Consider the following 24,594-nt stretch of genomic DNA (forward strand, 5'->3'; position numbering starts at 1 on the left):
GGGATTTCTGCTCGAACAGATGTATGGATGGGGACACCACTTACTATAGGTAGGATCTGGGGGACAGCGGATACCTTCCCGGGAGGCAGATCAAGAGCTCCATTTTGGACATGCCAGTTGTGCAATGTCCAGCTAGAGATGAGTCAGAAAGAGCAAGCTGGACACATTTCTCTCTCTAATGAGAGAGAAGATCAGGGAATAAAAACTCCAAAACGGAAGCTACCACGAAGAAAAAGGAGTGAATGCGAGAAACTAGTTGTGGCAAGCATCCCAGAGCATAATCTGACTCTAAAAGTCCCTCCATGTTTGTTAATGGTGGAGCCCTCCAAGCCAAGGAGGGGTGGGGATCTTTGTATGGATATAAAATCTGACTAATATGGCATCATCGCTAACACTGATTGGTTGGGGGAGTATGTCTGCTGAGAGGAACTATTACAGGAACTCTGTGGGACTGGTTTGGAATTAAAAAAAAGGAAAACCTTGGGCCTCCGCTGGTGATGCAGCGGTTGAGCGCTGGGCTGCGAGGCTGCCTGCAGCCTCTGCAGCGCCGGTTCTTACCCCTGCCGCTGGCAAGGGTCCCACAAAAAAAAAAAAAAAAAAAAAAAGGAAAACCTGATTATACCAAAGAACGAACTCTTGTCAGACACCTCAACTGTCCTACAGACTATACCTACAATCTGCTATATTTAGAAAAAGAAGCCCCTTGCAGGCATGAGGACTGCTCGAGGCGTTGTTCTCTTCTGATTCAGTGCTCACCAGGAAACTAATCTTGCCTCCTTAGGGGCCCATCCTTCAGTAGGGGTGGCCCAGCTTCTAACTCCTAGGTGAGCCTTATCTACTACAACAAATGGCTACAGTAGCGCTCAGGTTTATTAGTCATACTTGTGTGAATCTGGTTACTGTAACTCAGTGCCCCCCTCCACCACTAGATATAGACACATCAAGAAAGATGCACCTGAAAAAAACCTGCCCTGCAATCATATTAATGAAAATGTGTCCACTGCCACCACTGTATACTGGTGTTGGTAACAGCAACTGCATATTGCCACTGCCAACACCGCTAAATAAACGGGCCATTAACTCCATTTGGCTGCTTCTCCCTGAGCCACACCTAGTGGCTCTGCATAATTGCATTCCAGAAAGCCCTCCTAGATGGAGCCCCCTCATGTAGGGAATTGTGCCCTAAATCAGTTTCACCACAAAGGTAAAGTATAACCTTATCACTAGGTCTGTAATACCATTCAAATTACCTTTACTTTCCTAAATACCCGCCCCCCAATGTTTCACAGTCTTCCATCTAAGACTATGCTCTCTTAGGTCCTTATTTCAGAAAGCATTTTTAGATTTCTCCTGAATTAATTTTCTTTCCATTTAACCCAAACAAAACCACGCCACATTAAAAACTAGAAAGTGGTTGTGAGGGAAAGATGGTTCCCTTAGAGAGCTTTAGAAATCACTTCCACTTGTGACAGTGGTTCCCAAACTTTAGGACACACTTGATTCTTCAGGGAGTTGTTGAAAAAAAAAAAAAATCATACTCCAGAAGTAAAAATTTCTAAACTTAGAAATAAATCACTATTTGGAGGTGCAAGCTGGACACCAGAATTTTGAAAAGTTTCCTATATGATCTAAACATGCAGCGAAGTCTGGGAACCACTGATGGAAGGAAGTTGATCTCTTGGCGAAGAAATAGAAAGGTTTAACCGCAATCTGGCGTATTGAACACAACAGCCATGGTTTCCTGTAGGTCACTGTACTGAGCGTTTCTAACTAATTATGCAGCCTTTGTCTATTTCAGTATATTCGATCACATACTGTGGGTAAATCTGATCTTTCTCAAAGATGACAAAAGTGGAGGGATTCACCCTCGTATCCACACAGCTGTCATAGTGGAGAGGACACGTCGTGTACCCCTTATTTCCTTCAATGAAATTTCCAACCAAGACTCGGGCTACAAACATGACGGCGTGCTTGGGTTCAAACGGGTAATTTTTATGGGAAGAGATGGCATCTTTTGTGAAGTAAGTCCCTAGAAATAATCAGAAGGGGTAAGAATTAATATAAAGAGAGGTATACAGTTATACAATTATTTATACACAATGAGGTCTCTGTAGATTCTTTTTAAGTTTTCTAAATAGACACATCCTCTTCAAATACAACATTTTTGTTTCTTTCCAACCACTTAGCATATTGATCAAAAATGCAGATCACATATGTAAATTGTATTTCTACTTTCTAGGTAAGTATTTGAGTCCTTACATAACTCTCCTGAGAAACTGAAGGGTTCAAATTTCACATGTGTTATTTCACTCAAGATGGTTACCCCACTTCCCCAAGCATTTCTAGGCAAGTTTTAGTGATTCATTTAAACTTACTAAACTTATGACATTCTCCAGTCACTCCCCCATCTTAAATCCTTCATTCGCTTCCCACATCTTTAGGGTTCAGTCCAAGTTCTACTGTGTGGCCATACAGCCTATATCACTTGTCCCTGACTCTACATGCTAGTTCCACAAGGCAGGTGAATACCCCCATATCCCTTTCTCGGAGGCACCTCTCCAGCCAGGTTAGGAGTTTGAGGGCCTGATCTGTTCCATTATGGCAGCCACATATTCATGATCACTTCATTAATTATGTGAAATAATTGAGGGTGGGGCTGTCCAACTTGTTCATCCCTGTGTCCCCCAGCATCTAACACTCTAAAATATTTGTTGACTGACTCACTGGCTTCTTGCTTACAGGTGATGTATGGATTTAATCTCAATTGCCTGAGTTGGACCTACACTGAGACTGTGACAAATCTTATTTGTTTCCTTAAGATAAACAATTATCTTATTTGTTCATTTGCTTTTTTAAGACTGGTGTGAAGGGGCCTCCCTGGTGGTGCAACGGGTTAAATCTCAGCACTAAGAAGCTATTGGTAGCCACTGCAGCACGAATTCGAGCCCCGGCCAGGGAGCTACCCACATGGCACAGCAGACCTCTCCTGTCTCGCCTGCTGCTCCCCTCAGCAGTGTATTTCAGTAGATCCGCCTGTTCTGCTCCCAACTCTGTCTCTAGTGAACATTCTCCCCCCCAACCCCACCCCCACACCTCTGGCTTGTACCTCAGTTCTTGTATGCATAAATAAATAAAATAAATCTTTTTTTTTTTTAAAGAGTGGCATGAAAGTATTTAGAAGCACAAAGCTACCTCAGTCCCCAGGTGATCCTCGTGGCCTGAAATGGGTAGATGCCTCTTTGACTAGAACATAAGATTGGGAGAAGCTACTATTTCAAGTAGCTTCCAGGGATGAGCATGGGCGAGAAAGAGGCATGGCTAGACGTGAGTAGTACTGGACGACAATGTAGCCAACAGGTGGGGTAGTTTGCAGCCTTGGATGAGACTCTGGTCCCTCTCCCCAAAAAACAGAAGACAGGAACAGGGCTAAGGTGCAACAATCAAGTCCCATGTCAATTTCCTGCTCTAATTTGGGTCACTTAAGGTTAACCCACATATATAGTCTCTCCAGGACAGCAAAAGCCTGCACGTGCTGGTTAACACCTAATAATGGCAGGTCTCTCCTTAAGAGAAGCACATGTAGACTTTGACTCATGAACCTCCCCGGTGAGTCCTGATGAGTCCATCCCAATACAAACCTCTTCCATATTTGGTCTCATAAATTCCATGTAAGGTATAGTCAAAATTATCCGCACAGATTGTTGCTACATGGGCGCGGCTTGCTGCATAAAATAGGATTTCTTCATCCTTCTTCAACATGTTCATTTTTTTCCTAATGAAGGAAATGTGAGACTTATACCAGAATATTCCTTTCCCATTCCAGCTAATGATATTAATTAGACTGAAATCTAATTGTCTTAAAATTTCATTCTATCACATTGCATTACGGAGCTACTAACAATTAGACAACAGCTGTAAAAAATAAATATGTGAAATCTTTTTAATGATAGACACATGAAATAGTGAATTGTAAAACTAAAGCTGAAAAAGAGAAGCTCAAGTTTGAACAAAGAAGGAGCAACTAGAGCTTACAGACACTGTTTCACCAAAATAAACTGGTAAATACAAATCTTGAGGGATAAATCTTAACCAATCTTTTCAAACATTATGTAAAGAAACCTGATAATGTGGCCACCAACCTTTCAAAAGAATTTAAAAGCTTCCTGTTCTGGATCTTCTTTATCTTCTCAATCTTGAAGTTTTTCATGGAAGCTTTAAAATGCTCACTTATTTTGGCATATTCTGAAGTCAGGTTACTGACCTCTAATAACTAAAAAAAATAAATAGAAATACATAAATGTTAAACAGGAAACATTTAAAGGATGATATGGCCATATGTGTAGCCTGCTACACCATGGGGAATCTAAGTGAGGCGGATAAGCTGGTTTAGGGTTTCCACAGCTGGCAGTGCGTTCCAGTAATGAACATGGCCTTGGGCCCATCTGTCCAGGCTGACTTAACAAAACACAATGCTAAAGAGTCAAGGGAAACCCCTAACCTGGCAGGCATCTGATTTAGTCCAGTGAGTCCATGGCTTGAGCTCAGTCCATGGGCAGAGGCAATGGAGGTGCCCAGTGAGCCCGAGCAGTGGGGCCGTGCCCAGCGCTGGAGTGACTGGAGGCTGACCAACCTAGCAAGAGTCTGGGGCCAACCAGATGAGGTGAGAGGAGGAGCCACCCTTTGACTCTGGCAGAAAGCTCCTTCTCAACTCTCACTCATGAACAAGTCCCTTTTCCTCTGAGGTCAATTGTCTAGTCTATGGAGACACTATCTACCTCAGAAGGTCGCCCATGTGAGATCGTGGGTGGCGGGACTGTGGAGACCAGGCGGCGCCCATTGAACAGACCAGGTAGCTGTTCCCTGGGAAGGCGACATCACCACAGAGATGTGTCGACCTTAGAATCTCAAAGTTAGTATTGTGAAAGCAATTCATTCACTCAAAGACACACATTGGTAGCAAAGTATTTTTTCCCGCCTCTAAACAATTCTTCTGCCAAAAAGTAAAACCCAAGTACCTCAAATCCACTGGAGGGCGGGAGGCCCACGCTTCTCTGAGGAAAAGGCTCTGATTGAGGAAAAGGCTCTGGTTGAGGAAAAGGCTCTGACTGGGTCTTCGGGAGGCCTGTGCTCCTCTGAGGAAGAGGATCTGATTGGATGTTCGCTCGAAAATGGCTACAAATAAAAGTAGGAAATTCTCAGGGCACCCTGTTGCTGCTACCCCTAGGACTTTCTGACTTAACTTGCAACCATTAAGTCAAGGTTTCTCAGAGAATTTATTCTTTGTACTACATTCCTGCATATTTCTGGTGAGTGTACCAGTGATCATGCGTTTCTCTGCATTAATTATTCATGATTTGGTAAATTAATTAAATGTTCCTTCCCTCTTGCTTTAAAATGCAAAAGCATTGATTCCTTTTTATAGTTTTGCTCAGTCTCCAAAGATCCTAATGCATTAGCCTTAAGTGTTTCTTAGAGACTTCTTGTCAAATGATAAACATTTAAATTTTAGGGGTACAGGGAAAGAATTCCACCACTCCTATATGAACTGTATTTCAGGATAACCCTACATGACCCCCTCCATGAACACATACATAGAGGCTTATTGTACAATTTATTCCTACTGTAAATTTGCAATTTTTCATAATGAAAAATTTAAATTAAGAAAATGCTTTAAGGAAAAAATACTTTTAAGCCATCCTTTCATAAACTGAAAATTCTTTTTGAAGAGAGCTACTGGGCCCCATATTTCTGTACTCCAGGTTCAGATTTCCTCCATATTGGAAAATTGGATTTGTGCAGAGTAGAACAGATTAAACCGGTCTGTTGTAAGGTGCCCAGCAGCAGAGAGGCGTGCGCTAGTTCACTTTCCTTTTGACTCTTCTAGTGCTCAGCCCATATTCTATCCTAAAATGGGTGTGTCTCTGGATTAGTGGTGACAGGAAGAGCTGACTTCTATAAACCTCCAACTAACATGGGTTTCTCAATGCATTGTATTCATTCACCCACTTAGCTATCTCTTTAGTATAGCTAGATACCTACTCATTATGCAAAACATTTTTTTAAGATTTATTTACTTATGCATACAAGAACTGGGGTGCAGGCCAAAGGTGTGGGGGTGAGAGGATTCACCAGAGACAGAGTGGGGAACAGAACAGGCAGATCTACTGAAAAACACTGCTAAGGGGAGCAGAGGGTAAGTCAGGAGAGGTCTGCTGCACCGTGTGGGTAGCTCCCTGGCCAGGGATAGAACTTGTGCTGCAGTGGTTGCGGACAGCTTCACAGGTTGCATCTTAACCCCTGCGCCACCAGGGAGGCCCTTAGCAAAACATTTTTAAGAGCTTTGAGGTGCTGATAATTGTGGTGGGATGGAAGGATTATGCTAGGAGAGAGTCAGAGAAAAATTGTCGTGAGGTGGAATAGGTAAGAGCACAAGGGACGTACAAACTGTTGCTGGAGGGCAAAGGGGTGGGGGCTTGGGGGGAGTCACCAGTGGAATCGGTATGGGAGCAAAAGCACTGGAACTGGGGGGTGAAACGGTCTGGATTCATGGGTGATAGAAGCAGAGTTCCCAGAGAAGGGGAAGAGCAAATGGAAAAGCATGAGGCAGCTGTGAAATTACTGAGTCAGAAAATGGACTGAGGGCCTCCCTGGTGGTGCAAGGGGTTAAGCACCACACTATGAAGCAATCCGCAGCCTCTGCAGCACGAGTTCGATCCCTGGCAGGCCAGGGAGCTACCCACATGGTGCAGCAGACCTCTCCAGTCTCACCCGCTGCTCCCCTCAGCAGTGTATTTCAGTCAATCTGCCTGTTCTGCTCCCCTCTCCTCTCTGTCTCTGGCGAATCCTCTCACCACCAACCCCCCACACCTCTGGCCTGTACCTCATTTCTTGTATACATAAATAAATAAATTTAAAAAAAAAAAACAAATTGTCAAGCTTTAGTCAGAGAACAGTATTTGGGGATGGATGGTTATCAGTCAGATAACAAGGATGGGATATATAGCTAGACAAACAGACAAACAGACAGGGTCACTGAGTGTTGATATCAGAGGAATAAAAATAAGAGTCACTAACAAAGTACTGAACCCCAATGTGCGGGTCATTTTGAATACCTTTAATGTATTCAATAAGCAACTTTTATGAATTAATATTAAGCCCATTCTATAGACGAGGGGGAAGCAGGATTGTTCATGGAGTAGAGGGAAGAAGCTAAACTAAGGAGATGTAGATCCAGCATCTAGATTCCAGAAAGGATATGGGAGCCCAAACTGCTCAGGTTTTAAGGCAGAATTGGAACCAACTCCCATTCCTGAGGCCCTGGATTATATTCAGTTTCCATCCTTGGAGTCTCACAAAACATCATTTTCCATATTATACCATGTTTATCCTTGGTCATGAAATGCCTTAATCCGTACAACCAAAAGACCCTCATGAGAACACCTTGATTTTACACCTGCCTTGAAAACTGTTTTACATAATCACACCTCACCCAGGAAAAAAACCACACCAGGTGCATGAACAATGTAGATTTTACTGAATCTCATCAGCAGGCAGAGGGTTACATTGAAAGCCCCACAGCAAAATTTCCTTTGAAAATTCCCTTTAATCAACTTTATCCCCAGAGTCCTTGCTCAAACCACTGCCTCATGCCTTACTCCTCTCCATTTCCTTTCCTGTGTCCCACCCCCTATATTTTCACTAGGCAAAATGAAAGCTACAAAGAACAATCCAAAGCCAAGGAACCCCGGCAATCGTTCAGGTGCTGATCTCCTAAGCACAACCCACAAATCCAGCCACTCACAGCTGAAGCAGAGGCCCTGATGTTTGAGGGGCTTGCCAAAGAGCCCCAAGAATCAGAGGAAAGGATAGCTCTCCTACACTCCTGCTTCGAGTCACACCTGCAGAGCTCCGCAGTAAGATAATGCTAAAGGAAACTGCGGTGTAATGCAAGCAGGAACAATTCATGCAAATCGTCCAGGGGAGTGCGTGATTCGATGAGATGGGCGTGAACAACTCAGAACACCTCCCGACAAGCAGCACTGCAGAACACTTACTCTGATCTACGTTTAATCTGCTCCACATCCGAGGGAGACACAAATGTGGGTCTTCTGATGACCACCCTTTGGGTCCTGGAAACTGTGTTTGTCTGAATCATCCCTTTAGATGGAAAAAAGAAAACAACCAAGAATCAAGAATTAGTCCTAGAAAGTGATTTATTGTTATTTTCAAAGCTAGTAATACCATAGATGTTCGTGACGGAATTGTACACACATGAATAGAGAAATTCCTTCTGATGGAAGTTACTCATGATAAAATCCAGTGCTTTTCACTGTCCTTTTATAAGATCCAGAAAACAAAGAGGAAAATGAACATTTATTAATCAATCTAATCTCTAATAAAAGTCTGATGGTAAAGAGCAGGGCAGTAAGATAACAAGACATCATCCATTTAAATTCCCCTAAACCAGGCATCAGTGATGTGGGTTGAAACATACTAATTATAACTTGAAGGGATTTTTTTTCTACATCAAACATGAAAGGTCATTTTCAGCTCATGCGTGTTGTGGAACTAAGGGCAGGCTACATCCAGACTGAGTTCTTTAAAAAGTTACTAGTTGGGCCTCCCTGGTGGCGCAGCGGTTGAGCGCTGGGTTGCAAAGCTGCCTGCAGCCTCTGCAGCACCGGTTCGATCCCCAGTCGCCAGGCAAGGGTCCCACATGGCGCGCAGACCTCTCCTGCTGCCCGCTGCTCCCCTCAGCAGTGTACTACGTCAGTCTGCCTGTTCTGCTCTCCTCTGCCTGTTCTGCTCTCCGCTCTGGCTCTGGTGAATTCTCTCACCCTCCCGACTTCTGACTGTACCCAGTGCTTGCATAAATAAATAAATAAATCTTCAAAAAAAATATATAAAGTAAAAATTTACTAGTTATAGCACGTTGTTAGCAAAAGTGTCACTGGGCCCATGTACTTTGGAAAACAGGCAGGTTTTTACAAAGTTAAATATACAATCCTAATGTGATCCAGCAATCCACTCCTGGATATTTATCCCCAAAATGAAAACCTATATTCATACAAAGACTCACATTTGAATGTTTCTAGTAGCATTATTACAATAATCAAAAAAGCAAAACCAATCCAAATATTCATCAACAGATGAATGGATAAACAAACCATAATATAGGCTTACAGCAGAATATTACTCAACAGGGGCTTCCCTGGTGGCTCAGGGGTTAAAGATAGCACTATTAAGCTATCACTGCTGTGACATGAGTTCAACCCCCGGCCAGGGAGCTGACCCACATGGCACAGCGGACCTCTCCTGTCTCTTGCCCGCTGCTCCTCTCAGCAGTTTATTTCAATAGATCTGCCTGTTCTGCTCCCCACTCTGTCTCTGGTGAATCCTCTCACCACACCCCCCCCCCAACTCTAGCCTGTACCCCAGCTCTTGTATGCATAAATAAATAAAATAAAATCCTTTTTAAAAATTTAAGTTATTTTTTAATTTCACCATCCAACAGAAGATTTTTCTCTATTGCTTCTAGTCTTGGTCAACAGACATTCTTTGCTACATCCTATTCATGCACATGAAATTAATTTCATCATCTGAAATGTAACATACAAACAGAAAAGTACAGAAACATAAATTTGGGTTTCCGCCTTTGTCATAGAATAATGTCATAGAATAATGTCAAATTTTGTTTTTACCACTTAGTTTTCATGATCATCATTTTTAACAGCCACCTAGTATTCCACTGAAGTTTAGTGTCTTAATTTTTTAGTCACTCCTCTATTGGGACATGGGCTATTCCTCTATGTTAGTTGTTTTTAACTTACAGATGAGGCTGCCACAAAAATCTGCATGCCCAGTTATTTTTTCCCTTCTGTGTGTGTGTGTGTGTGTGTGTGTGTGTGTGTGTGTGTGTGTGTGTCAGAACCCAGCTCCAGACTCGAAACTTACCTTGGAAGCTCAGTTCATAGGTGCTGGAACCTGCCTGAAAAGGCACAACTCCCCTGGGACAGGTCAGAAACAAAGACTCCAGGTATGAAGACTCCACGTCTGGAACTGGATGAATGCTTTCCTAATTAAAAGGAAAAAAGCAAAGATGTCAGGTCTGGCTTTTAAGAAATCTCTACCATTATGTCTTTCTCCTTTTTCCTTTTTTATTGAAATCATGCTGGTTTGCAACACTGCATGATTTAAGTGCATAAATCCACACCCCGTTAGATGTGTGCTTCCACACCACACCCACCATCAAAGCACCCATAATCCCCATCACAGTCCGCTGGATGTCTCCCTACTTGCCCCACCTCCACCCCACCACCCCACTGGTGGCCTCATTTTATAGTCCGATTTCTACGGTTTATTTTGATTTCGTTTCGTCAGTTCCTTTATTTTGTTCCTTTATGTTTCTTTTTATTTCACTTAACATCATCCTCTCCAGGGCCTCCCCGGTGGCACAGCAGTTGAGCGCCACGCTGCGAAGCTGTCCGCAGCCTGTGCAGCGCGGGTTAGATTCCCCACCAGCCAGGGAGAAACCCACATGGCGGGGCAGACCTCTCCTGCCTCGCCCGCTGCTCCCCTCAGCAGTGTCTTCGGTCCGTCTGCCTGTTCTGCTCCCCCCTCTGTCTCTGGTGAATTTTCTCACCCTCCCGTGCTTCTGACCTGTCCCCCCGTTCTTGAATAAATAAATAAATCTTAAAAAAAAAATGAAATAGCATCCCCTCCAGTTCCATACTGGTTGTCACAAATACCAAGAGTTCGTCTTTTTATTTATAACTGAGTTGTATTTCACAATTTAAACATACAATATCCTCTATATTCCACCACTCTGTCTTATATAATTTTACTTTAGGCATGGGGTTTATTTTTTTTAAGATTTATTTTATTTATGCATACAAGAACTGGGGTACAGGCCAGAGCTGTGGGGGGAGACAGGATTCACCAGAGAGTGTGGGGAGCAGAACAGACAGATCAACTGAAATACACTGCTGAGGGGAGCAGTGGAAGAGATGGGAGAGGTCTGCTGCACCATGTGGGTAGCTCCCTGGCCTGCCCAGAATCGAACTCGTGCTGCAATGGCTGCCAATTGTTTGATAGAGCTGTCTTTAACACCTGCACCACCAGGGAGGCCTAAGCATGGGGTTTAAACAGAAATGCATCTGCCTCTAAAACCAGATTGCAGGGCCTCCCTGGAGGCACAAGGGGTTAAATGCAGACTATGAAGCTACCCACAGCCACTGCAGCACAAGTTCTATTCCAGACCAGGGAGCTACCCACATGGTGCAGCAGACCTCTCCTTTCTCACCCACCACTTCCCTCAGCAGTGTGTTTCAGTCAATCCACCTGTTCTGTTTCTCACTCTGTCTTTCGTGAATCCTCTCACCCCCCCCCCACACCTCTGGCCTGTACCCCAGTTCTTGTATGCATAATAAAATAAATCTTTAAAAATAAAATTAAATTAAAAAATAATTAATGTACACTTTTTTATCATTATAATTAGAATACATGCTTGCTAAAAAAAATGCAAATGCAGAAATGCACCACTTCCTTTACCAGATCTCTCCCAGGGTAACCACGTAGGGGCCAAATGTTGCATTAGTTTTCTCCTAGAACTGAAACATAACCTCCAAATGGGGGCCTCCCTGGTGGCAAAGAGGTTACGATGCAGCACTATTAAGTTATCCACAGCCACTGTAGCACAAATTCGATCCCTGGATGTCCAGGTTGCTACCCACATGGTGCAGCAGACCTCTCCTGACTCACCCGCTGCTCCCCTCAGCAGTGTGTTTCAGTAGATCTGTCTGTTCTGCTCCCCACTCTGTCTCTGGTGAATCCTCTCACCCTCCACACCTCTGGCCTATACCCCAGTTCTTATATGCATAAATAAATAAATCTTTAAAAAGAGTCTCCAAATGGAAGAAAGGTACTCACCGCCCCATATTCAACACATTTGCCAGAATCACTCCTCCAGTACCAGATCCACTTTGTGGTGAAGACAGAATTTGTGACTGGTGTGGTGACAGAAGAAGGCGTGGAGATACGTCGCATGGGATTAAAATTACAAGTCATTTTCTCAAAATTGATGGTAAAATTTTCAAGAGCAAGTCTGAGAGGGAAAAATTTGGAGTTAACAAAACATTTCATGGACTCCATTTCTTAAAACTTAATCTTCTAGAACAAGAGCACAGAACTTTAGGAGCTGAAAGGGATCTTCATCTTTTCCTTATACAGCTCCAGGTCTTGCAACATAAAAGAAAAAGCAGGGATACGGAGGTGTAACCCACATATTTAATGGTCTCACAAATGTATTCTTCCCTTAAAATATATCCCACGATAAAAGTCTGCACAAAATAATTGATTAGCAAGTCTCCCTGGTGGCCTAGGGGTTAAGTCTTTGCACTGTCATTGCTATGGCCTGAGTTTACTCCAAGCCAGGGAGTTACCCACATGGCGCAGCAGACCTCTCCTGTCTCCCCACTGCTCCCCTCAGCAGTGTATTTCAGTAGATCTGCCTGTTCTGCTCCCTACTCTGTCTCTGGTAAATCCTCTCACCCCTGGCCCCCCACCACCATATCTCTGGCCTACACTGCAGTTCTTCTATGCAAAAACAAATAAAACTTAAAAAAAAATAATTGCCTCAATATTCAAGAACTCAGTTTGGTTTTTTCAATTATTTAGTGTTAACTAAATAGTTTTCCAAATGTGGTCAGAGACCTTTTAGGGAGCCAGTGAGGTCAAAGTTATTTTCATAATAATGTCAAGACATTATTTGCCTTCTTCACTTTCATACTCTCACAAGGACACAATGAGCGGGTTTTCCCCAAAGACTACGTAATAAGTAATTTCATGACAGATTGGGGAGATTTCCCAAAATATCAAACAATGTCATTCTTTTCAATGAATTATTTTGCTTTTGAAAAGTTACTTGTATAGCTATACATAAAGACATAAAAATATATAAACATAGTTCTAGAAAACATTATTCATGTTAACAATGAGCTTCTAATTGTTATCTTTGAAATGAGTCATTAACATTTCGATTTCTTGGTTTTGATCTTTTTAGTATATTAAATATTGGTAGCTATAATCCACATATGCAGAAGTTTCTGGGGATTCTCAGTCTGTTTTAAGTTCTCCGAGGTGTCAGAGACCACGAAGGTTGAGAATGGCTGAGCTAAAAAACGGATTTCCTAGAGACCAGCGGCTCTCAACTAGACAAGATTTTGCCCCCTTGGGGCAAATGTTTGAAGACATTTTTGGTTATTACAACTGGCATCTCATGGAGAGAGACCAGGAATGTTGCTAAACAGCCTATCCCCCCAAAAAATACTTATTTGGTCCCACAATGCCAAGGTAGCAAAGCCCAGCCTCAGATGGCAGAGGGGGTGTTGGGGAGAGGCACCCAGTAGCAAGAAAACAGCTGATGCCACCCTCTAGTGGCCAAATGCAGAAACACAGAATTGCCACCAAAAATTCAGGTGATGAAAAGAACATAATTTCCCCCAAACAATTTCCTTACAAAAGTAGGATGCATCTTATAAATAAGGCCATGTGTGGTATGGACCCAATCCACTTGGGTCCTGGACAGGAGGAGAAATGTATGGTAATGTCTTTGATAACTCCAAGAGAGAGAAAATAGCCAACAAGAAGGTATAAAATGCCAAACCAGACAACCAAATTTTACACTAGAACTATATGAAATGACTCAAATCAGCTGTTTAAGTATTTTTTTAAAGATTTATTATTTTATTTATTTATGCATACAAGAGCTGGGGTGTAGGCCAGAGGTGCAGGGAGGTGAGAGGATTCACCAGTGACAGAGTGGGGAACAGAACAGGCAGACTGACGAAATACACTTCTGAGGGGAGCAGTGGGCAAGAAAGAAGAGGTCTGCCTCGCCACGTGGGATTCTCGAAGGCCGGCCTGGATCGAACCTGCGCTGCAAGGCTGCGGGCAGATTCACAGTGCGGCGCTCAACCACCTGCACCACCAGGGAGGCCCTGTTTTAAGTATTTTTAATTTGTCCTAGGATGCTCTGATAGAAAATACAAATTGACCTGCATGTCGTGTTTTTCTGCAGGACACATGGATAAATATTAACTAAACAATCATGTCACTGTTTATTTTACCTGAGTAGACAAATACTCCCAGAATGCCTAGTACTAGCCAGGCTCTAAGCAACTTCCAGTCTTTCCAGCTTGTTTTTCCTTCATTAACTCAGCAGGCATTTGCCACTTTTATCTCAAAAGTTAGCTCAAGGCCTCCCTGGTGATGCAAGGGGTTAAGCACTGCACTATGAAGCAATCTGCAGCCCCTGCAACATGAGTTCGATCCCCAGCCGGCCAGGGAGCGACTCACATGGCACAGCAGACCTCTCCTGTCTCGCCTGCTGCTCCCCTCAGCAGTGTATTTTGGTCAAATCTGCCTGTTCGGTTCCCCACTCTGTCTCTGGTGAATCCTCTCACCCCCCCCCCGCCCCCCCGCATCTCTGGCCTGTATCCCAGCTCTTATATGCATAAATAACTAAATCTTTTAAAAAAAAAAAAGATTAAAAAAAGAGTTAGCTCAAACTTAAATGGGAATCTGAAGGAAAATTAAGATTAGCCTTCCTTTGATGATGTGGTGGACCTCAGCAGACAGAGTCCAGCCAGCAACTTACACGATGATTTGGGGATCACAGTAAGCCTTCTCAATAGTCTCCATGGGCTGGAGGTTGGTCCAGGTGCCACCGGTGAAACTCTGCCACAGGTAGGGCAGGTGGAAGTGAACATTCTTGCAACTTTCTACAAAGACAGAAAGGAAATCTTGAGGGTCTGATGGTTGGCGGGGGTCAAACCAATACAACCATGTTCACTGCTGACTCCCCCATCAAGGCCAGCCCCATACCCCACCAGACCTGCAAGCCAGCACATTTCCATCTACACCTTTGCTCAAGACGCCCTCACCTGTACTGCCCCAATCCTGTATCTCCAGGTTTCTCTGTTATCCATAGAGACTCATCAAAAACAAAACTTCCTGGGGCCTCCCTGGCGGTACAAGGGGTTAAGTCTCAGCACTATGAAGCTATCAGCAGCCACTGCAGCACGAGTTCGGTCTCTGGCCAGGGAGCTGACCCATATGGCGCAGCAGACCTGTTCTGTCTCCCCACTGCTCCCCTCAGCAGTGTATTTCAGTGGATCCACCTGTTCTGCTCCCCACTCTGTCTCTGGTGAATCCTCTTACCACCCCCTCACACCTCTGGCTGACACTCCAGCTCTTGCATAAATAAATAAAATAAATCTAAAAAAAAAATAGAGCAGGTGTAGGCAGCACAAAGAAACCCACAGAGCGACACTACTGGAGCTATGACTGACTCAAGAGTAGAGAAACACTGGTTATAGGCCATACCTCACATTATAATGCCTGCTGTTAAAAAAACAAGTGTTGGCAAGGATACGCGGGAAGTGAGACCCTTGTGCATTGCTAATGAGAATGTAAAAAGTACAGCTGCTATGGAAAAACATGTGGCAGCTCCTCAAAAAATTAAACTTAGAATCACCTTATAATCCAGCAATTGTGCTTCTGTATATACATATATATATATATATATATATATCTCCACCCAAGAGAACTGAAACCCAGATCTCAAGCAGGTATTTATACACTCATGTTCATAGCAGCATTACTGATAGTAAGTAAAGGTAAAACAGAAGCAACCCAAGCGGCCATCAACAGAAGAACGGATGAACAGAATGTGGTACGTAGCAGCGTGGTGGAAAATCTGTAGCCATTCAATAGCTCTTCATAGTCCCCTCCCACTCCCCGGCAGCCACCATTCTGGGTTCAGTTTCTATGAAAACATCTACCCTATGGCCTCCTATGAGTGCGATCACATGCTGTTTGTCTTTTTGTGAGGCAGGCTTAGTTCACTTAGCATAAGGTCCTTAAGATTCATCCATGCGGTAGCCTGAGCACTCATTTCCTTTCTCTTCAAGGCTGAATAATATTCCACCACATCCCAATATTCCCCATTCTGTCCCAAGCACAGCACATGGGAAATCAAAATAAAGCAGGTCTAGGCAGCACGGGGAACCCACAGTGTGACACCGCTACAGGGGGCCTGTGAGGTGGCCGGAGGGACAGTGAGTGGTTTGGCCCCGTGACAGGACCTGTGAAGCCCAGGCTGAGAGCCCACAGAGGAGACAATGTCCAGAAGAGCCAATGCCAAAATCACCACCAACAATGAGCTTTGAAATGTGTCCCAGGGCACTTTCATTTTATGCATTTGTTTGTTTGCTTCCAGTATGTGAAAGATACTTGATGAATCATTTCATCTACTACTGAATTGCAGAAGGAGAAAGCTCAATGCTGTGCTTGCAGCAAATCACAGGGAGGGGGGGTTTAGGATCAAACCCAACACAGCAACTTGTGCATGGGAGGCCTCCAGTTTCCACGTCTGTGGAATGGGTTTATAATAGAAGCTACTAGGTCACTCTGGTGGCACAGGGGTTAAAGCCTCAGCACTATCAAGCAATCACCAGCCACTGCAGCACAAGTTCGATCCCCGGCCAGAGAGCTCCCCTCATGGTGCAGCAGACCTCTCCTATCTCCCTGCTGCTCCCCTCAGCAGTGTATTTCAGTAGATGTGCCTGTTCTGCTCCCAACTCTGTCTCTGGTAAATCCTCTCATCCCTCACCCCCCCAACCTCTGGCCTACACCCCTGTTCTTATATGCATAAATAAATAAAATAAATATATTTTTTAAAGATTTATTTATTTATACAAGCACTGGGTACAGTCAGAAGCGCGGGAGGGTGAGAGACTTCACCAGAGCCAGAGCAGGCAGCAGAACAGGCAGAATGACCTAAGTACACTGCTGAGGGGAGCAGCAGGTGGCAGGAGAGGTCTGTGCACCATGTGGGACCATTGCCTGGTGGCCGGGGATTGAACCGGCGTTGCAGAGGCTGTGGGCAGCTTCGCAATCCAGCGCTCAACTGCTGTGCCACTGGGGAGGCCCTAAAATAAATACTTTTTAAAAAATCATAGAAGCTACCTCTAGGGCTGATGCGAAGTTTAAAGAAGATAGATGTGGGCCTCCCCGGTGGCGCAGCGGTTGAGCGCAGGGTTGCGAAGCCGCCCGCAGCCTCTGCGGCGCCGGTTCGATCCCCGGCTGCTCCCCGGGCACCAGAGGAGGGTCCCACATGGCGCGCAGACCTCTCCTGCCGCCCGCTGCTCCCCTCAGCAGTGTACTTCGGTCCTTCTGCCTGCTCTGCTCCCTGCACTACTGGCTCTGGTGAATTCTCTCACCCTCCCGCGCTTCTGACTGTACCCAGTGCTTGTATAAACAAAACAAAACAAATAAATAAATAAAGCATGCCTCTATTAAAAATATAAAAAAAAGCATTAAAAAAATAAAATAAAGAAGATAGATGTGAGATTCTTTATCATTGTGCCTGACTTCTAGAAAATGTCGCTATCACTATGACTAAAGTCTCTGCTTCTAGAATGTCTTTAGGTTACTCACGAAGTTGACAACCCTTGTACAGATGGTCAAGGCAAATTTCCTTTGTGCCACGATCGTCCATCCTGGAAGATGCGGCACTTCCAACGTCATCTATAGAATCTGTAAAACAAAGAGGAGGCACAGATGCCAATCTCATGTTTCCATCAAAAACCAAGATACCCGGTGACTCTGGGAGAAGAATATGAGAATCTGGAGTCATAGTCAAGAAAATCCCAGTGACTCACGGTGGGCGTGAGAATCACGTAACAGGTGTGTCGATTTCTTAAACTGGAGCTGAAACTTCCCTTTCTCAACAAACAGAGCCACTTAATTCATTCGCTTCTACTGGTTGGTCTTTCACTTGCCATTCCCGCCCCTTCCCCCAAACCCTCTACTTCTAAGCCCTTAACTGGCAGGAAACGTCCAAAGGGGAACCACAGCCGCATCTACTCAGCTGCAGACACAAAACACAGGCCCCCTTGGTTCTTCTGTGACTCATGCAGAGCACAGCCCGGGGTAACCCCCCGCTTCTATGCTCTCTGGCAGAGTTAACGAGACTTGGGCATCGTTCTGAGCCTGGTCCCCTACACTGTACCTCTGTAGCTCAAAGGTGGTGCTGTGGGCTGAACCGGGGTTCCCAGGTTCTGGCTGCCAAAGTGTACCGCATCTTTATCCACTCTGGTTGCTGAGAATAAGCCAAAAGCATCGGATTTATCTCCGCAAGAAGCTTCCTCCGTAACTTTCCTAGAGCCGTTGTGGACAGACCTACTAACGCCAAGTGTCTCCGCGCCAGGTTGCCTGTTCACGAACGCCACTGCTGGTGGGTCGGTGTCATCTGGGATTCTGCCAGTGATCTCAGCACTCTGAGTCCAGGCTTTTATTGTCTTGTTAATGATTTTGTCTCGGTAATTTAAAGATCCTGTGGAAATTCTCTTTGTGGCCATTTCCTCCTGGGCATCGTTGAACAGAGAGAAGTTCTGGCTCTCTGGATTCCCTCTTGTGCCCTCATGCTCCCGGGACGTGTTCTTCTGGATGGGTCCGGCTGCAGGTGTTTGTGGAGAACCAGAAGCGCTGAAGGCTGCCTGGCTTGGAGGAAATGAAGCCTCTCTCCCTGTGCCTTGGCCATTCGGCCAGGAGGGGAGGCACTTCCAGTTGGAAGCCGGGGTTGGGCTAGACAACTCTTGACAAGCGTTTTTGGCATTTCCAGAAAAGACATTCTCTGATTTGCCATTCTCTGACAATCTCTGACTTTCTTCCGCTTGACTTTTTCTTACAGGACTGGCTGGCTCTGATGAAATGGAGGCCGAATCGTTGCTCTTCAGATGCACAAACTGGTGGGCGAGGTCCTCCACGGACACATCTTCCAGGGGAGAGCTGCGGTCAGTCTGTTCTGGACTGGATGCCCTGGACCTCTGAGCAGAAGTTGAGGTCGATGGAAAGAATTCTTGACTTCTGTGAAATGGCGGGTTTCGGCTCCTGTTTCTGCCTCGAGACGCCACACCTCTGGGGTGTGAGGGAGGAGCTAGGACAAGAAAAACAATGACAGAGTTAACATGCCTGCATGCTCACCCCTGCTCCTCTTCAGTTTCTCCAGGTTTGTATCCAAATTCTATCAAATTCTTTGTCTGTAAAAGGTGTGCAAAAATCTCAGGAAAGGGATTAATGGCAATAAAGGAATCCTGCTCTCCTGCTGGGCCAACAGAAAAGCCATCCACTGCCTAAGCTGAGGTGTCAGACCTGGCTCTTCCTGGTTTCTCTACTGCGAATCAGATGTATCCCCAAACCCTGAGGTTGGGCTGTCCACTAACCCCCAGTTCGGATCAACATTGGCCACTATGGTGAAGGGAGAGTACAAACCAGGGAGAATTTCCAAAAAATCATTTTGATTTTGTCCATTTTGAGATATAGGCATTCCCGGTGATTAAGGATGCATACTACTCGAACCAAAAATGGGGCCTCCCAGGTGGTGCAAGAGGTTGAGCACAGTACTGTGAAGCTGTCTGCAGCTACTGCAACACGAGTTCAATCCCCAGCTGGCCAGGGAGCTAACCCACATGGCGCAGCAGACCTTTCCTATCTCACCGGTTGCTCCCCTCAGCAGTGTATTCAATAAATCTGCCTGTTCTGTTCCCCGCTCTGTCTCTGGTGAATCCTCTCACCTCCCACACCTCTGGTCTGTACCCCAGTTCTTGTATGCACAAATAAATAAATCTTTTTTTTAAAAAAAGTGGGGGCCTCCCCTGGTGCTGCAGCAGTTGAGCGCTGGGCTGCGAAGCTGCCTGCAGCCTCTGCAGTGCCGATTCAATCCCCAGTCCCTAACGAGGGTCCCACATGGTGCACAGACCCCTCCTGCCACGCCCTCAGCAGTGTATTTCGTCAGTCTGCCTGTTCTGTTCCCCGCTCTGGCTCTGGTGAATTCTCTCACCCTCCCGCGCTTCTGACTGTACCCAGTGCTTGTATAACTAAATCTTTAAAAAAAAAAAAAGTAAATCTCCAGTCTAAAGATGTGACTTCCTTCACTCTAGAAATTTTCCCAGAATTCTTCATCTACCCCAAATGCCCAAGGTTAAGTGAATAATATCAGAAAGAATTAGTCTCTCTCTAAAAATTTGATGAGGCAAATCTGCTGGGAAGCAGAGAGCAGGCAGTGAGTGAGTGTGTGTTTGTGAGTGTGCGTGGAGTGAGTATATGTGATGTTTACATGTAGTGTGTGCTGTGCTTGATGTCTGCGCTTGCACAAGATGTGCGTTAACAGGTGCATGTGTGGTGTGTGTGCAAGGTGCATAAATACATAATGTGTATTTGTTGTGTGAGGTGTGGTACAGGCGGTGTGCATCAGTGTGAGGTATGAAGGCGTATTGGTGTGAACTCAAGCATGGGTGACACATGTTGATTCCTGGATGTGTGTGATACCGTGTGACATGTGATGTTTGTGCATGAGTGGCTCTGCATGTGGCATGTGTTTGCCATTTAAGGTGTGTGTGGTGTGTGAGTTGTGCTATCGTGTGTGGAGGCAGAGGTCTCTTCTCTTTCAAATCTAGGAAACAGCAGGAATACAGTAAAATATTTCTCCTCCTGTTAACAAAATAGTTAACTAAGTAGGTTAACTAGAAGTGATGATAAAGATTTTTCTCACATACAATAAATTCATATTGGGAAACTATATCAAAAACCATCCCTCCAGATGTTTCCCTGTTCAGAGAGCATTGTGGGTGAAGAAAAAAAAAATTAGCTATGGAATCGGAATGCATGAAGGCTTGAAAACATGACTCTTATTTAATCATGGTATTTTCCCCCAATGTTCTAAAAATAGTTTCAGGCTGCTCGCGATAAAATGTCACTTAAAATTTCTGAGCCTCAGTTCCTCTTTCATTAAGTAAGGCTAATAATATAGCCTCCTTTCTTCATGGTTTTGCTGTAAAGAACAAAGATGGGAATTTTTTAGGTGAAAAATCCCTTGAAAACCACAAAGCATTTCCTCAAACACGAGGAGGCATAGTTATATATTAACTCTCACAGAATCTCACTTATGTATTTACTTTATAAAACTCATCTCTTCTATATCTACTTCATAAAGACATTAAAAGTTGCAAGTATTAATACAATACCATTAAACAATGTGAAAAAGCTAAAGGAATAGGACAGATCACCTCACACCCATTATGATGACTATTATCTACCAAAAAAAAAAAAAAAAAAAAAAAAAAAAAAAAGCCCCAAACCAGAAAATAACCTTGTGGTGAGGAGGTAGAGAAGCTGGAACCTCTGTGCACTGCCAGTGCAAATATGAAATTGTGCAGCTACTATGGATAATAGCATGGCAGTTTCTCAAAAAATTAAATATAGGAGCTTCCCTGATGGCGTAGGGGTTAAGTCTCAGCACTATCACCTCTGTGACCTGAGTTCAATTCCTGGCCAGGGAACTGACCTACATGTTTCAGCAGACCTCTCCTGTCTCACCCTCTGCTCCCCTCAGTAGCATATTTCAGTCAGGCCACCTATTCTGCTCCCCACTATGTCTCTGGTGAATCCTCTCACCCCCTGCACCCCTGGTCTACACCCCAGTTCTTCTATGCATAAATAAATAAATAAATCTTTTTTAAAAAAAAATTAAACATAGAATGACATGATGCAGCCATTCCACTTTGGGGTCCATACCCAAAAGAATTGCAAGCTGGACTTAATGTCATTGAACTGCATACTTGAGCATAATGAACATGGTCAGAGATATTTGTACACCCATATTCATAGCAGCATTCTTTACAGTAGCCAAAAAGAAGTTGTATCACAAGTGTTCATCAACAGACGAGCAAAATGTGGCCAATACATAAAACAGAGTATTATTTAGCTTAAAAAGGAAAGAGATTCTAACAAAAGCTACAACCTGGATGGACTTTGAGGCCATTATGTTCTGTGAAATTAGCCCATCACAAAGAGATAAAGATGTATGATCCTGCCTAAAAGCCACCTAGATCTGTCAAGTTCACAGAAGCAGAAAATAGAAGGGGGATTGCCAGGGAGGGAGCCATGAGGAGTTGATGCACTAGATGAAGGTGTTTCAGTTTTGCTAGATGAAAAGAGATGTTGGTTGCAAAAAAAATGTGAGCACACTCAGTGCTACTGAACATTTAAAAAGGGTGAAGATGATACATTTTATGTTATATGTATTTATCACAATTAAACACATTTATACATATATGTGAAAGAATATATACATACTCTTTTTTTCAATATACATAGAAAAGAAAAGTGAGTGGCAGCTAGGAAGGGCTTAGAGGAAGAGCAACTGGGGAGTCAGCATTTCATGGGGACAGAGTTTCAGTTGGGGAAGATGAGAAAGTTCTGGAAGAGGGATGGTGGTGATGGTTGTACAACAATGCCAGTGTACTTAATGTCCCTGAACTACACTTGACATTAGTGAAAATAGTCAATTTAAAAATAAAAATAAAAACTCTTAAAGGGGGCCTCCCTGGTGGCCCTGGGGTTAAAGACACAATGCTATCAAACTATTGCCAGCCACAGCAGCATGAGTTAGATACCTGGCCAGGGAGTTAACCCACATGGTGCAGCAGACCTCTCCTGTCTAGCCCACTGCTCCCCTCAGCACTGTATTTCAGTCTGCCTGTTCTGCTCAACACTCTGCCTCTGGTGACTCCTCTCACCCCCTGCACCTCTGGCCTACACCCCAGTTCTTGCATGCATAAATAAATAAATTAAATTAAATTAAAATAAATCTTTAAAAAAGTCTTAAAGAAGCAAGACTAAAGACTACAAATCAAATTTAGCATTGGTGCTGAATTTCCTGTTTCAGCTGCATTGTGCTGATGTAAGAGAACGGCCTGTTCTGAGAACACAAGTGTGAAGTCTGATGACGTGGAAGGCTGTAACCACAAAATCATTACGTGTGTGTGGTCACAAGAGAATTGTGACTAAATGTTAAGGTCTTGTGTTTTCCTCTTAAAAAAGTTTTATCAGTTTTTAGAAAAATGGTAAACTTTTTTTTTAATCTGGGGGGGTGGGATAGTGCTTAGCATGAAAATCAGACTGTATTAATCACATATATACTATGATGATAATTATGGAAAAACTGCATTTGCAAATGACCATGTCCCTTTTTTTTTTTTTAAGATTTATTTATTTATTTATACAAGCATTGGGTACAGCCAGAAGTGCAGGAGGGTGAGAGAATTCACCAGCGCCAGAGCGGGGAGCAGAACAGGCAGAGTGATGACGTACACTGCTGAGGGGAGCAGCGGGTGCAGCAGGAGAGGTCTGCACACACCATGTGGGACCCTTGCCAGTGGCCGGGGACCAAACCGGCGCTGCAGAGGCTGCGGGCAGCTTCGCAGGCCAACGCTCAACCGCTGCACCACTGGGGTGGCCCATGCAAATGACTATGTTCTAAAAGGGAAAATAATGGGAGTTTTATGTAGTATGGTAGAGCCCTTTAGGTAAAAACTTTTCCTTTTTTCCCATTTCTGCTTGGCCTATCAATTTCAAAAGTAGAAAGATTTACCTCTCCAGCCCGAGGGCTTCCTGCGGAGGTGCTTGCTGTTGCAAATGTCCTGGATGTTCTGAACCACTTCCGGATTCAGGCCATGTTCCCGCATGATGTCCAGCACCCTTCTGTCCATCAGGTTATGGGACCTGAGGCAGTTGGGGAAACCACAGTTGCCTCGAGTGAAGTGTTCACAGATGTGGAGCCTTTCACAGGGTGGCTGCTGGGCACAGATCTGTCTTCGGCCTTCTCCTTTATAACTTTTGCATATCTACAGGATGGAGAAGCAATAGCCACATACAAAACACCTTCCTGGAACTGCCACACAGTCATTAAAGCAATATGAAGGATACAAAAATTTGGAAGCAGAGATACACCAAAGGGGGGGAAATGCACACGGATGCCACAATCTCTGGTGAGTTGAGCAGTTCCCCGCTATTGCAAAGTAGCTCGCACCTGTTTGGTATGATTTTATAGGTGATTTTGGGGTTCTGGGAATGCTCAATATTTTTAGAAAAAAAAATATTAGTGTTATATATTAGTGTTAAAAGCATTCCCAGATGCCAAAAATAACCCACCAAATAGAAACAGTCTACTTTCTTGATAGCAGGCGGAACCTGTATCGAACTGATGATTTATTTGGAGGCAAAAGAGGGCTGAAGACTAACTAAAAGAAACTGATAAATTTCATCACCCTTCAGAAGAATCAAAATAAGATGGTTAGCTACCATTTTCAAGACCCAAAGTGAACCCCATATTATAAAAGTCCAGGGCCTCGCTGGTGGCTCAGGAGTTAAAGTCTCAGTGCTATCAAACTATCGCCAGCCATTACAACGTGAGTTCAATCCCCAGCCAGGGAGCTGACCCATATGGAGCAGCAGACCCCTCCTGTCTCACCGATGCTCCCCTCAGCAGTGTATTTCAGTAGATCTACCTCATCTGCTCCCCACTCTGTCTCTGGTGAATCACCCCCATCTCCGTACCTCTGGCCTAACCCCCAGCTCTTGTATGCATAAATAAATCTTAAAAATAAAATAAAATAAGTCCAAAGTGGGAAGCTTTATTTTATTTTTAAATAAAATAAAAATAAAGAGACTTAAAGAAGCAGGACCGAAGAC

At 44.2% G+C, this 24,594-nt stretch overlaps 1 protein-coding gene across 1 annotated transcript in view; it reads right to left on the reverse strand.

Annotated features, from left to right (window-relative positions):
• Positions 1–1,766: 1,766 nt before the first annotated feature.
• The window catches only part of ZC3HAV1 (zinc finger CCCH-type containing, antiviral 1), a gene marked incomplete at both ends in the record, with an annotated part of 37,373 nt that continues 14,545 nt past the window's right edge, over positions 1,767–24,594 (reverse strand). Inside the window, 13 exons of the mRNA XM_084230659.1 lie at positions 1,767–2,029; positions 3,639–3,772; positions 4,140–4,270; positions 4,776–4,860; positions 8,055–8,157; positions 9,955–10,075; positions 11,929–12,103; positions 14,657–14,780; positions 17,500–17,598; positions 18,074–18,163; positions 18,248–18,506; positions 18,753–19,000; positions 23,495–23,747. Coding sequence (XP_084086785.1) covers positions 1,767–2,029; positions 3,639–3,772; positions 4,140–4,270; positions 4,776–4,860; positions 8,055–8,157; positions 9,955–10,075; positions 11,929–12,103; positions 14,657–14,780; positions 17,500–17,598; positions 18,074–18,163; positions 18,248–18,506; positions 18,753–19,000; positions 23,495–23,747 — 2,085 coding nt within the window. The remainder of the gene's footprint in view (positions 2,030–3,638; positions 3,773–4,139; positions 4,271–4,775; positions 4,861–8,054; positions 8,158–9,954; positions 10,076–11,928; positions 12,104–14,656; positions 14,781–17,499; positions 17,599–18,073; positions 18,164–18,247; positions 18,507–18,752; positions 19,001–23,494; positions 23,748–24,594) is intronic.

The sequence above is a fragment of the Talpa europaea genome (assembly GCF_964194135.1).
Source record: "Talpa europaea genome assembly, chromosome: 3".
In the NCBI taxonomy this organism is placed as follows: domain Eukaryota; kingdom Metazoa; phylum Chordata; class Mammalia; order Eulipotyphla; family Talpidae; genus Talpa; species Talpa europaea.